The following is a 14,222-nucleotide window of genomic DNA, read 5'->3' as shown; positions in this document are numbered from 1 at the left end:
TTCCAAGGAAACTCTATTTCTGCTACTCCACACTGACCAGTTTGAAAGCAGTGGTGTTGCACTGGCACCTTTTTAGAAGAAATTTCTTCTACAGATCAACACAGGCCAGTAAAACTGCATGCAGGTAATGCAAAATTTTGGTATAATACTTGGAAATCTGGCACATTTATGTCAAGTGGAGACAGCAAACCCTCACTGGAAAACCTATTTCAGTGGCTCAGACAACATACATGATTTTACAACCTGAACTTTCTTCAATGCCTTTGAATATTTGATTTTTTTTTTCTCTTTTGGACATCATGGAAAGCATTTTGTTGACTTCCCTCTTGTAGTTTCCTTCATATATTTGAGAAGTTGTTACATTTCCTTTAATCTTATAAACTGGGCTCTCCAGATCTTAGCAGTTTTTGTATTTTTCTCTTTTCTAATGTGGTATAATTTTTTTAAAGTCACCCCTCTCTATTTTGAGTTTCCTTCAACTCTGTGCAAGCAAGAGACAGTGGAAGAGCTCAGCAGAATCTGAAAGTCCCACATTGTAAAATGTACAACTCATTCTGCATCACTAAGTAAAAGCTATGGGAAAAGGTGCAATGCTTTTTTTCTAAAAGCACATTTAGAAAATTGGATCTGCATTACATTATTCCCTAAAATGAACTAAACCTGCATTCTGGAATTAGTCTTAAACACATTAATATTTATATAGTAATTTATCATAAAGAGCATTTGTTTTGGAGGATTTAATGACAATAGTCATCAAATCCAGGCAGGTGCCTCAGCTAATTGTGATCCCAACAAGCACTCCCTGGTTAGACACAACACTGACCAACAGCTTTAGGTGCCACTGCACTGCAAATAATTACTGTTAGTATTTCAAAGTTATGGTATGCATTTAGTGACACATGGCCTTCAGAGGGTATTGACTTCACAGAAATGAAGAAGCAGAGAAAGGTTTAAAATCAAGAAGTGAAAAAGCTATGAAGTGACAAGAATTTTTAAAATAAAATAATGTGAAACAATGATAATGCTTGCAGTGAGGTTGGGAGGGGACATAGCTGAGATGGCTGACCTGAATCAGCCAAAGGGATACTCCACACCACACACATCATTTGGTACAAGAAAACCAAGAGTTAGTCTATCAGAAACTCTAAAACTACCTGTACCTGTGGAAATCCAGTGGGGGAACTTGAAGCCACATTAGAGAATCTGCAAATTGGTGGATAAAGACTGAAGGGGGTTCCCTTTCCAAAGGTGTCACACTCAGGAGTCTCAGCATTAGTGCAGCCCTAGTTAAGTTGCAGAAGTAGCTCTGGGGCAGTCCTGCACATCTCAGCCTCTCCATTTCAGTGACAAGAAGAGCTACCAATGATTTTTTGATCTTTACTTGAAAGTGTGTTGAACAAAACCGGATATTCTTTCTAAAGGCCATCTCATAACCTTCTTCAGATTTCCACTTAATCCACAAGAGGTCTGTCACATGGAAACAGCTCCCCCCTTTAGAGGGCTCAGAAACAAGAGCAAAAGGATCCTAATTGAAAGATATTGATCTATTTCTGAGAAAAATAAAGCTCAAGCATCAGTGTTAAATAAAGAATCATGAGCTGCAGACTGCAGGAAAAAATAAATTCTGTATGTAATTTCTGGACAAACAAAAGTTCTGAAAATACATGACGTAAGTATTCATGATAAGTCCTAAAGCTAAATTTCTTCTTAAAGTACTGCTCGTAGAATCTGCTAGAGGAAGTTGAGCATCCTTTCTCCCACAAAAATAAATGTACTCGGTAGCAATGTGAGTAACCCTCACACCTGGAGCAAAGCTGTCTTTTGCATATCCAAGCCAATAAACAATTGGTTTTACCTTGTTATCTGCAGGTGAACTGCAGAGCTAAAGGCACCCAAAGTGCCCCAGCAGAGGGACAGCAGCAGAGCTCAGAGAAGCTCCCCAATGCCCGCAGGGCTCTGTCCTGAGCTCACTGCATGTGCTGGCCAGGAGGAGCAGCAGCTGAGCCCCTGGCCCAGCCTGCCAGCACCACCCCAGGGAGAAGCCTGGGGCCAGCAGAGCCACAGGAATATGCTGAGAATGCTGCCAGGGCTGCAACAAAGGGCAAAGAGACACGGGATGTGTTTTATCGTGGCCAGAGGCTCTTGAGAAGCTGCTCCTGTGCTCTGAAAGCTGACTTCCAATAACTGGGAACAACCACAGCAGCAGAAGTGTGAGTCTGAGAGGCTTCACTTCCATGGGCACATTCCACAAAAGGCAAAGAGGAAAAAAAGGATGAAAAGGGGAGTAAAAGCAAACAGGAAAAGGGATTTCTCACTTGAGACATCTTTCTCAGGCCAAACACAAATTATTGGAAGGAGTCACTTTGGCCCAGGCAGCCACAGGAGAGCTCCCAGCTCAGATGGGAGGAAACCTGCAGGGCTCCCACAGCACTGACAGCCTGGACTGGGACTCCTCCCTCATCTGCAGGGCACAGCTTGGAAGCACGGCAAAGGCATCACTTCTCAAGCACACTGAAAATCAAGAATTTTTAAAAAAATTCTAATTGCAAGTTATATCTGTTTCTTAAATGTCCCAAATACCAGAAACATTTATTTTGACCATCAACTGCTGGAATAACAGAGGGAAATTTAAAATATATTTTATGCATGATTTAAGAACACAATTATTAATGTACACACATAAAACCCATGTAGATAAATACTTGTGTGGATAGAAGAATTTGCATGTGTAAGATAATATTCTTTTAACTGGTGCTTCAGGCACCAGCTGGTGTTTCCATTCTTCAGTGAACATACAAAATTCTCAAGGTAATAATTACAGTTACTGAAGTTATAGCATTTTTAATCTAAAGAAAATTGCCCTCTAGCAATAAGAACAAATGGACAAAACAGACATTTTAAATTTAGTCTGAATGCCACTAGTTACTGACAGCCACTGCCTGTGGCAGGGCAATGGCCATGTGACTGAAAGATAGGGGGTTCTTTAGAAGGCACGGTCCAAATGTGTATTTCAAACCAGGAGAGTGCTCATGCTTTGCCACTTGACAAAAGAAAACTCCATCTTTCAGCATTTCCAAGTGCCACACTAATGCCCCTCCAGCTCCTCCAGGCATGGCAGGCAGAGCAGAGAACTCCTCTTGGTATTTCAGTTCTCCCGCAGTGCCAAGATCTTAAGTGGAAGGGCTCAGAGAGGGGAATAGAGAGGGGGAAAACTGAATGACAAGCACAGGTCCAAGTGGTGTCTTGATGAATATTTCTAACCTTTGAGTGAGACCAGTAGAGGGTCTGAGAGTCCTTTGCGAAAGCAGTAACTACAAAAGCTCCCTGGTAACCTCATGCTTTTCAGACGGTGTATGTTTGATGGAAACATGAGTGGAGCTGAGAGGAAAGGCAGCTGCCATGTCCATGGGCTTGATTTACTGGGGTAGTAGGCAGTGGGAGGCTTCTGTCAGACTTAGGAAGGGTTAAAAAACAGTGATTTAGATATTTGTGGTCTGGTATGAAGGCAGAAGCACACAGAGAAGCAGGTACACAAATTTGGCACAAAAAAGTTCCAATTTCAAGCATACAAACAAGATCCAAACTAAAAAAGACAACTCTATTTCACTCCATTTCATTTTTAAAATGTTGAAACAACCACAATATTTTTTGACATGTTATCAATTGGTATTTATATTTATTAACCTTATGTGGGTATGTGCACCTATATTTGTTTCTTTACTCTGCAAATATCTGTAAAACTTAGCTGCTGTGGTACCGAAAACCTTGAAATACGAAATTCCCTCCTCTTTCATTCAATTGCTCTAAAAGCAGGGACTGCTTCTTACATCAGTCACTACAGAGGAGCACTTGCTCATTTATAATACAAATGCAGTTATTCAGTAAGTTGTTATGGTTAAAAATAAGCACATTCAGAAGTATAGCTACTCTTTGAATCTTTGTCAGCCTTGAATTCTTTGGCAGTCTCTGAAATCATAGTTCACATCACTAAAAGTTTTGTGTGTGAATCTTTTCAACCCAGACAGAAAAATCCCTGCTGCAGACAATTATGCATAAACTATTCAAGAAGTGAAACTGAAACAGCAATGGATCTCCTGTGACTCTCACAGCAGTGACCCTTATTTTGTGTGGGTTAACATTATTTTATCCAGTCTGTCTACACAAAAGAACACCCAGCAAATAATGCAGAAGTAGAGGACCCTGTTAAACAACCACTTAGACAAGAATGCTTAAAAAGCAACTGCTTTTTATTCCCCTTTTAAGAGCCTACTTTGCACATTTAGTGTGCTTTTTTGCATAATTCACACATGCAAGAGCTGCAGCACAGACAATCTGAATATTCAGAGGAGTTTCATAGTGTGGAGTTCCAGATGTTATTATCAAAATCAATCTTTTTATACACAAAGTCCATGGTAAAGGCATCTCAACCAAAATGACAGGATAGAAGGCTTAAAAAAACAAAACAAAAAAATTTCTTCCATCCAGGAAAGAAAACCCTGCCTGAGACCTCCCTTCTCAGCAATTTGAAGACTGGCATGAATTGCTTTTGAGGAATCATCTTCAAAACTACCAGCAAAGGAAATATTCAAAGCCTAATTATTTTAACACTGTACAGACAAGTTTTGTAAAGACAAGATTATCCATTTCCTTTTCCATAAACAACCTGCTCCTTGGAGATCGTGCTTTTATTTCCCAGTTTTTAAAATTTCCCAGAAATGGCTGGAAAATACCATGACTGCTTTCAACAACATACAGTATTTAATTCCTTTAGAATTATCCCATCCTAAGCAAAGTGACACATTTTTCGTGAGCTTGCACCATGTTCTAATTCACAAGACCTGTTAGAATAATTACAATCTGCCCTCAGTGTGTGAGCACAGCTTAGCCCATCACACCATTTGTGGTTATTAAAAAAGCATGGGATTGTTTACAGCAAGCTTCTTTGTGGTTAATTTTCTCCACCACATTGCAAAGCTCTCATTCAGCTCTCAGAATTTTTACAAATGCACATTACTAAGTAGAAAAATTAGCATAGAAAAGGTGACTTTTTTTGTGATGAGTTAAGTCAGTGGGAAAACAAACACCTGAGTGCAAGAAAAAGCATCAAGAGCAAAAGACAGTTCTAGGCATGAGAGAGGCAAAGCAGAGTCTGCTGACAAGCATGCAGAAGGTCTGGGGAGCAACATTAACACTGGAGATGAAAAATTAATTTAAACTGAACAAACAAAGAATCACATCTACAACTTGGTTAATTTGGAATTCAAATTTGTGGATCTGAGTTTTGAATTTGTTTAACACTTCAGGATTAAGGTTACATTATTCCACCTCAGAGTACAGTGAAACATGTTCTCATACTGTATCTTGTCAACCTACTTCTCACCAGACATGTTTTACAACACTTCCTTGAACATTAGGATAAGAATAATTCTCCTTTTACACACAACTTCAATCACATTCTTCATTGTGAATAAAGCAGAGCATTAGGACATTCAATTTATTCACACACAGACATCTCCAAACACATAAAAACTATAAAATTTACAATGGCATTTTACTTTAGGCATAAAGACACATCAAAATAAATGCAAAAAAAATCTCCCCTAAACCCATACTTTTAATATTTTTTTCTGGTATTGCTAATCTATTTAATAACTAATATTTTCCACCTGTTCAGATGTTTTTAAGTAATTAAACTGATACACTTAATAGAAATGCATAACAGTAACACTGAGAAAATACACTAAAAAATACCGATTCTATACTTTACATGATGAAAATTCAGTGTAAGACCCAGTTACAATACAACAATCAGGTCAGGGTTCAAGATTTTCTGGACAGATGGTTAACTTCAAACACACTGACCCCCTATCAGACTGGATTAGTGCCAAGAGCACTCAGCCTTTCCTACAGAAAGTGGGTCAGAGTAGGTTTTATTCAAGTGCTTTGATTTGATGCATCATGATTTCCAAAGAACTTATTAAAATCTGCTACATTAAGATATTTGTACATTCTTACATAGAAAATGGGGTTGCTTTTTGGACAGCACACTCACCTTCACATTTCTCCAGGATCTGGACAGTTTCACCTAGTTCCAGGACCAAGCCTTGCGGAACAGTTCCTCGGAAGCTGCAGATCACTAGAGGGTGGGGAAAGAGAGAGAGAGAGAGACATATGAGGCTTGGATCTTTGTGTGAATTTTCTTCTAAGCATAGCCCTTTAGCTCACTCCCTGCATAAAAATAGCTCTTACATAGCTGCCCAGAAAACCTGCCAGCCAACTTTTCCTGATCTTTATTCCAGCCCTTATCAGAAATTATGCCTAACAACAACAACATAAAAGCAGAGCTTTTAAAAAGATTTTTAAATTAACCAAGGCTTGTAACTACTTTAATCAGCAACCTCTGATTCATATTGCATACAAAGATTTCCTTGTCTCATAATTCTTACTCTCCTCCACAATCCATCAATGGAACAGGCTGCCCAAATTGTAGAGATTACAACAGGAACTCAACTCCAACAATTACTTTTCTCCAAGTTGAAACTATTTCAATTAAATGCATCTGTGCATCTAATACACTGCAAAAAATCCTGTAATGCCATACATTATATTTAAGCAAACATATGAAAGAATACACAACAATCTGTACTTTTCATAAGCACTATCTAACATGATAACACTTCTTACTTTTCCAGGTATCTTTAATTTTCATTAACCATGGAAACTAAGAACCCATCTTAATGTTTCAGAAAATATTAATACAATAAATAAAAATACTAAATGAAACTCAATTTTAAAAATAAGTTTTAAAAATTCAGTGTACGATGCTATATTCTTCTGCTATATTTATCAAAATACAACAGGGATATGGACATGAGATGTCAGAAAAAAGGGTGAATTGCAGGTAAGATCCTAGCTCCCCCCAGTTCCAGCACAGTTTTAGTGCAAGCACTCCAGTGCCTTATTCCAGGTAAACACACACTTAGGAGAGCTCCCCTGTAGGTCACCTACACACCCCGGAGCATTGCAAGTGGAATTCCACAAGCTGAAACAGTGACCCCCAGTGGGCACCATCCCTTTCTCTAATTCAACAGAACACTCCCCTTGGAATGCAAACACTCCAGCTGTGCTCAAGATGCTCCCATTGATGGAGGCCCATTTCACAGAACATTCTCATTTGGAAGAGACCCACCAGGACCAGAGTCCAACTCAAGTGAATGGTATATAGAGGGATCAAACCCACAGCTCTGAAGTTGTCAGCACCATGCTCCAACCAGCTGAGCTCAGCTGCTCCCTAAAGATCCCCCCACGCCAGAGCCATGAGTCCCTTCTGACTGCACATGAAGCAGACAGGATGAAGTCCAGGGGAACAACACCATGGAACCCAAGACTCCCATCTGCACCATGTAGCAGCAGGTAGTCACTTGAACCTTGACTTTCCAAGAAATAATGAGAAAAGCAGAGACAAAACTTCCACCAAAACAAAACTGCATTTTAACCCTATACGCACACTTCATAAGGGCAAGGGCAAGAAAGAACAAACCACACCCACCAGGCAAACACCCACACAGATGAGGCCAATACAAGAAAGAGTGGGGAAAAAATCTAAAGTGAATGAAATGGCATCAAATGTTTGCACTTCCACTGTGAGACTCAATGCAGGATTTAGTCCCAAGAGTTAAGAATTTCATCAACAAACCTAAACTGGTCTCTCAGCTCTTACGGCCCAGCAGAAGTCACCATCAGCTAAAAAAGGCTTTGAATTCCTGTTTACATCAGAGGCAGGAGAAACACAACAACTGGCTCCAGATTGGAATAACGCAGACAGCGTAATCCAACAAAAGCTAAGCTTATCAGCATTCTGGATCCATTCTTCACCGGTGAAGAAATCATAAATATGGATTTCAACCAAAGAAAAACTACTTAAAGTCTCTCCCAAAGTGCAGGAACACTGACAACTGAAATGATGAACTGGCAGGACATAATCATATCTCCAATGGCTTTTCCTTCTTTTTTTTTTTTTTTTTTTTTTTTTTGGGTCCTTCAGTATTTTAGATAGCTGGATCCTTTAAATAGAGAAAATGTTTTCTTGTTTCTAATTGGCAATTTTACCAAATCAAGAAAATACAAGTTGATTTGCAAAACACTGGGAAGTCCTGTATTAATTTTTTTTTTTAGTTTATTTAGTGATTTTTTTAGTTCAAACTAACAAAACCACTAAAAAATTTATGCATGTCCCAAAAGGGGGAATTCCAAACACCTTGGATAAAAAACTACCTTTAAAAATACCAGAAAACAAAATGGAGAAGTGCTAATACAGTAATAAGATATTAATTTATGAAAGTAATTTTAGATACATTATTAATTTTAAGAATTAATATAGGCATATAATATTAAAAGCCAGTTTCCAGACCATTTTCATCTTTTCTGAACATGCCATGGATCTCAGACAGACAGCAGCTATGGGACATGTGGGTGTTAGTGGTTGTAGACAACAGAAAAGTTAAATCATGGAGGTAAAACAACTTGACTGGTCTTATTCAGCCAAGTCCAACAAGAAACAGTAACTCTGAAAAGTATGAAAAGTATTATCACATACTAACACTGCATTAGGTGCTCTGAATTAGCAAACAGCAGCTGACTTCCTGTGACAATTATTTACTATATTAAAGCTAATGAATCAAGGATGCAGCTGGGAGAGAAATTACCAGTTCTTTGGCCATCAAATTCCTGCCTATTATGTAATAATACAGGTGAGTTTGGGATAAAAGGTAAAGGAAAGGTAAAGAGGAAAAGAGAATGAAACTTTTTTTCAATTGCTGATAGAATATTTTTTTTTAAATATGGTCAGGAATGGTGACTTTCATACATTTAGTCTTATAGGAAGCAATTCTAATAGATGTGTTAGTTTACAGATACAAACTGTCCATTTTTAAAAGGATTCTACTGGTCACACAAAGAACATCTGATACAAGGACTCTACAATATGTATTCAGCTCTTTAGGATTCAGAGTGCTCTATTAATAGGATAAAGCTCTTTTCTTAGGTCTACTACACTTAAAAAAAGAATAAATAAGCAAAAATCACAAAACAGAAATTAACTGATCCCATCAGCTCTAGATACAATCTTAGTGATCATACTCTATTAGAAAATTAATCTTCATACAAAAGTAACATCCCCCCTTCATTCTCAATACAACAGTATTAGAATCTAATTCCTTTTGTAATCACCAATAAATTATATTAGTCTCTTCTGTTTGACAATTTTTATAATCAATCCGTAGGTTCAGTGAACAGCAATATAGATATTATTAAAACAGTGGAAGCCAAATCTCGAGAGTAAAAGATTGCCCAACCACACTAAATCTAAACCAAGAAAATTTAAAGAATCTGAAAAAACTGACCCAATAGACCAAACTGTCTTGCTAAACTGTGTAACGAGAACTAAACTTAACACTACTGAAATAAAAAAGAATGGTAAAAACAACTCCTGATTATGACAGAATCATAGAAATTTAAGGCTCTTTTATAGTCTGATTTATTATTCCAACAGTTACTTCCAAAGAAGTTATGGATGTTACTCATTTCTTAAGCTAAAAATGCATTATGCAAGACAATCTTGCTTATTAAGTCCCTTTTAGGTACACAGTTCTTCTTAGCAGCATTATTTGAAAAATATGATCACGAATATAAATGAGAAATACAGAGTAATTCAACTGTTCTGAAGAAAATCATTTACAGAGAGGATTCTGACAACTGATTTCTTTCCTTTCCACTGAGAAATTCTTTACCCTACATGATCACCTACAAATTGTCCATCAATCCATCAGCTTTCATCATTTCTTACAAGATTCATGTCCCCAGTCACCAGAATACACAAGTAACACATCACCAAAACAGGCAGAAAGCAAAGGTTTACCCACCAGTTTACAGATCTGACTGATCCCTCTTGCACTCCAGGACACACTGCTGAAATATTTAAGATCCATTTTCACCTATGAAGCCCCTTGCCATCATTCAGATCTATAAGGAGGTCGTAGTTTCACTCACAGTCATTTCAGCCAGCAGTTAAAGTCAATATTCTGCTAAAGAAGAAAGCTTGGGAAAAGCACCACATGCCATGTGATTCAGGAATTATCTCCAGGACTGAAGTCCCTTATCTTTAGTACTTTAACTGGACCACAGTGAAGGAAATCCTTCCCTCTTCACTTCTGGAATTTACCAGTAAGAAAGGCACAAAGCATTCACACAGGCAGTGACTCTCATGCTGTATCAGAACATATGAAGGAATTGTGGGGAGCAATATATAAGAACAGATGGCACTGGAATCATGGTTTTTAAAGTCAAGGATCCAGGGGATGACAGATTTTTCCTTGCCCATGGGTATGGCCTCACACAGTATAATATAAACAGCTGCACTGCAAATCACCAGCAGAAGAGAAATTGCATCAAGATAAACAGGACCTGTTAAGCCAATGCATCTTTGCACACCTTTGATTCCTCCAGTGCTCCACCTAAAGCAGCTTCTTGCTATGTGAACAAAGATCCATTTGATACAACTCAGGGGGTTTTACAAACTATGTTCTCTAACAGCCCCTGTCAATAGCTCTTGAAGAAACTGCACTTGGCTGTGATAAAGTGGGAAGGTGTTTGCACAGATAAATAATCAGCAAAGTGATGTGAAATAAAAGAGCCATTTCCCTTAGTAAGTACAGATTGAGCAGTAAGCTCTGAAGAGATCTCTGTTGGCATCTTTCCTGTTTCAAGTATTCCTAAATGATCCAAAAAAGCTCATAATTTACAAAAGCCACAGAGTTTATAAGGTCACTCAGGCTATTCAGTGTAATAAAGAGTTACAGATGGACCCAAGCTCTACAAGAAGAACTGGCAGATGAGCAGTGTTCAGTTCACCTGGGTGATATTCCATGAGGGAAGAACAATCCTCACCTCACACACAAAATGATCACCTCCTCCTTTGCTGGTGCCACAATGAGTGGAACCCTGGAATGCCAGAGGTCTTACCATAAAAATCAGTGCTCAGCCACTGTCAGAGATCACCCCACATCACACACAGTATTGTCTTGGGGAAAAAGGGAAGATATCATTACCCACAGTATTGCATAAAATTCCCAATGAGCCCCATGTGCCATTTTTCCCCTTTATCAAAAGCAAATCCTTTGCCAAAAAGCACTGAACAGCATAAGAACAGGTAGAAAGAAGTGAGAGGGGATATAGCAAGGACTGAACGAGGGCTTTTATGTGATTGATTGTTAACCAAGATGGGAAATCTGTACCAGGAAGGCTGAAAGGGTGGACAGAGGATAACTGAAGGTGCACAGGCAGCTGTTGCCATTCACCTCTTCCAGCTCAAAAAGCAGAGCAGTGACAAATGGAGCATCAGAGTTCAGGACATTATATTAAAGTGTTTTTCCACACAGTGCATAAACTGTGAAACTCCTCATGAGATACTGTGGGTGACAGAAATTAAATAATCACTCACATTCCAAAGCCAACAGGACAAATCTATGGATGTGTCCCACACTGGGGCCCAGGGAAAGCTGCAGCCCTGACTGCAGGGCAGGACTTGAGGGATGGGGCTGGAATGTTGGGAACCCCCTCACATTATCAAGGAGTCACTGCCTGAGCTTTTACTGTCCTGTGCCAGTGACACCAGTGACTGCTTTGGGACCTCATCAGAACACCAGGATGGCAAAGAGGAGAACACAAGTCACAGAAATGCTGGAACAGATTTCACCTGTCCTTGATAATTCCTGCTGCAAGCCACTGAGGTGGTTTCATTTTTGCTGTGATACAATTTAAATGCATCTTCCTCTTAGAATTTTTCCAATTCAGGTTCCTGCGTCCCAACCTCCCCACACTGAGCTGCAATAGTGCCACTGATAATTTTTCTTCTCAAATGGATGTCAATGCCCTGATAACCATGGTAATAGAAATGTGTCACGTTTGTCACATGCACAGTGGGAAAACCCAGGACAACAGGGAAACACCAGAGCACCACCCAGCCCAACACACCCAGCTGCTCATTCCCTTAAAATATCCTTTTTTTCTTAGCATTTACACAAAGTTATGCAATGAACTGACAGTACATGTCTTCTCATGTATTTTCTTATTTTTTTAACCTATTTCCACACATCTCAGTGAAGCCTACCAAAATATTTTGATCTTACTTGTTGTTATATTTGCACTACATACTATCAGTTCAACTCATGAGTAATTTGTTTATTTTCATGAAGGACCAGAGCTCTTTTCCTCCCCACTGTCCGAGATGTAACAATGAAAATCAGAAGAACTTAAGTGAGGGCTGAGAAACAAAATCAGTTCAAGAGCTTTCCATGTTTACATTGTTTCTTTTTCCTTCTCCAAATCTAAACTATGTATTTCTTAATCATTAAATCAATTATTTATAATTATAATTATTTAAATAATTATTTATCTCCCAAGTTTTCACATCCATAATAGAAATCATTGCTACTGGAACAGATCCACATTTTGATTTTTTTTATCATAAAATGTTGGTGAGGCCACGATCTAATGGACTCGATGAGTTAATTAGGGGGGGAAATTGTGATTTTTGTGTATTTTCAACACATCTCCATTTACAAAAGATAGATCTTCTTGGACTTTTTGACAGTTGTTTACAATTCTCAACTCATTGTAAATATTATTATCTGTCTTATTAAAATTCTGGTAGCTTGTAATATTTTTAGATGACACTTGCAGAACAAGTGTTTCAGGTTAAAGTATGCAATTTAATTTTTATAAAAATTACTGAGTGTACTACACTCAGCTTGCAGTTATTCAGATTATGCACTGGCCATCCCTCAGTAGATCTTCAACTAAACCCTTTTCAGGAGGAATGTCAGGAAGAGAGGCACAGCTGCAGTTGTATTGTTCCATTCCCAAAATACCTTGACAAGGTACAATCCCACATAAAAACACTGAATTGTGTTCTGTGCTACAAACATCAAAGTTCTCAAGTTCTCTGGCAGTGTAATTTATGCTTTATAACACATAAGCATGTTTTAAACTCACACCTCTATCACACCAGCTAAGAATTTGGAGTATGTGTTTACTTAGGGTAAACACAAACTCTGAAATTTCACAGTCCTTACACAGCATTTTGTATTTCAACTACTACTCATTGTCACCAGTCAACATAGAACACAAGTCAATCCTTGAGTTTGATTAGTATTAAAGACTAAATTAAATACTAGATGAATATTAAATTATCTGACTAATATTTAAGAAAATAATGCAGTTACTTCAAACTGATAAACTAATATTATGACGAGCATGTATCTTTCCCTAAAATAATTTGTCATATTAATCCAGCTATTAAAAGTGTCTAGTATGACACAATATATGCTAGGTTTAAGAGCTGAATAAGATAAACTTTATTTTGTTCCCTGTAATACCCAGATAATAATAAAGGCTCCATGTAACCCAAGAGTCACCAGGTGAGACCAAAGATGGCTCTAAATCAAATTTTCCCCAACAGAGGCTAAAACAAGGAAGGGGTGGAAGGGTATAAGACCAGGGCAAACGTGTGACTTCCCCCAACTTGAGACATCTGTGGACTGGGTCTCCATAGAAGAAGGTTTTTATTTGTATTAATTTTATATATGTGGTATTTTCTACACATTTTCTTCTATGAAGCCACCCAAATGTTGTGGAACCACATCAACTTTTAAAAGACCCACCAGAACTCCACACGACTTTCCATCACACAGAAATGGGGGTTCACTTGTTTGGCTCCTGTGCCACCAACACTCCCAGGAATTGTACTGAACAAGTGAACCAACAATTGTTATTCTCTCACTCCACAGTATTTGCGTTTTGAGAATTTTCTAAGCTACCTTTGCTTAATAATGTCTTTCCCAGTAAGGGCAGATATGGATTCTTTGCACTTAGGGACGGCAGAGAGAACAGCCTACAGGCCAGGGCAGGATGACAGAGCAGGAAAACCAGCACTGATACAAATTATCCCACAGAGGACAAGAGAGAGGCGAGATTTAGCGTTACCTTTTTGTGAGGCAACTGTGTTGCACAAGCACGCCCACGGGCAGCACGGAATTAACACTTCCCAAACCTCCCTGTACCTTCCAGCCTGAGCCCCTCTCAGAACCACAAACCTTTTCCCAGCAAAAAGGAGTAGGTCTTGAGTACAGAAAATTGTAGGTTTAATAATTTAAAATAACAAGATG

General features: G+C 38.5%; 1 protein-coding gene across 1 annotated transcript in view; it reads right to left on the bottom strand.

Moving 5' to 3' along the window:
* DOCK3 (dedicator of cytokinesis 3) overlaps positions 1-14,222 on the bottom strand; it is a 176,773-nt gene that overhangs the window by 161,074 nt on the left and 1,477 nt on the right. Inside the window, exon 2 of the mRNA XM_056501874.1 lies at positions 6,053-6,136. Within this exon, the coding sequence (XP_056357849.1) occupies positions 6,053-6,136 (84 nt within the window). The remainder of the gene's footprint in view (positions 1-6,052; positions 6,137-14,222) is intronic.

Source organism: Oenanthe melanoleuca, chromosome 12 (assembly GCF_029582105.1).
Source record: "Oenanthe melanoleuca isolate GR-GAL-2019-014 chromosome 12, OMel1.0, whole genome shotgun sequence".
Lineage (NCBI taxonomy): Eukaryota > Metazoa > Chordata > Aves > Passeriformes > Muscicapidae > Oenanthe > Oenanthe melanoleuca.
The sequence above is the reverse complement of the archived record's forward strand: the minus strand, read 5'-3'. Positions and strand labels throughout refer to the sequence as shown.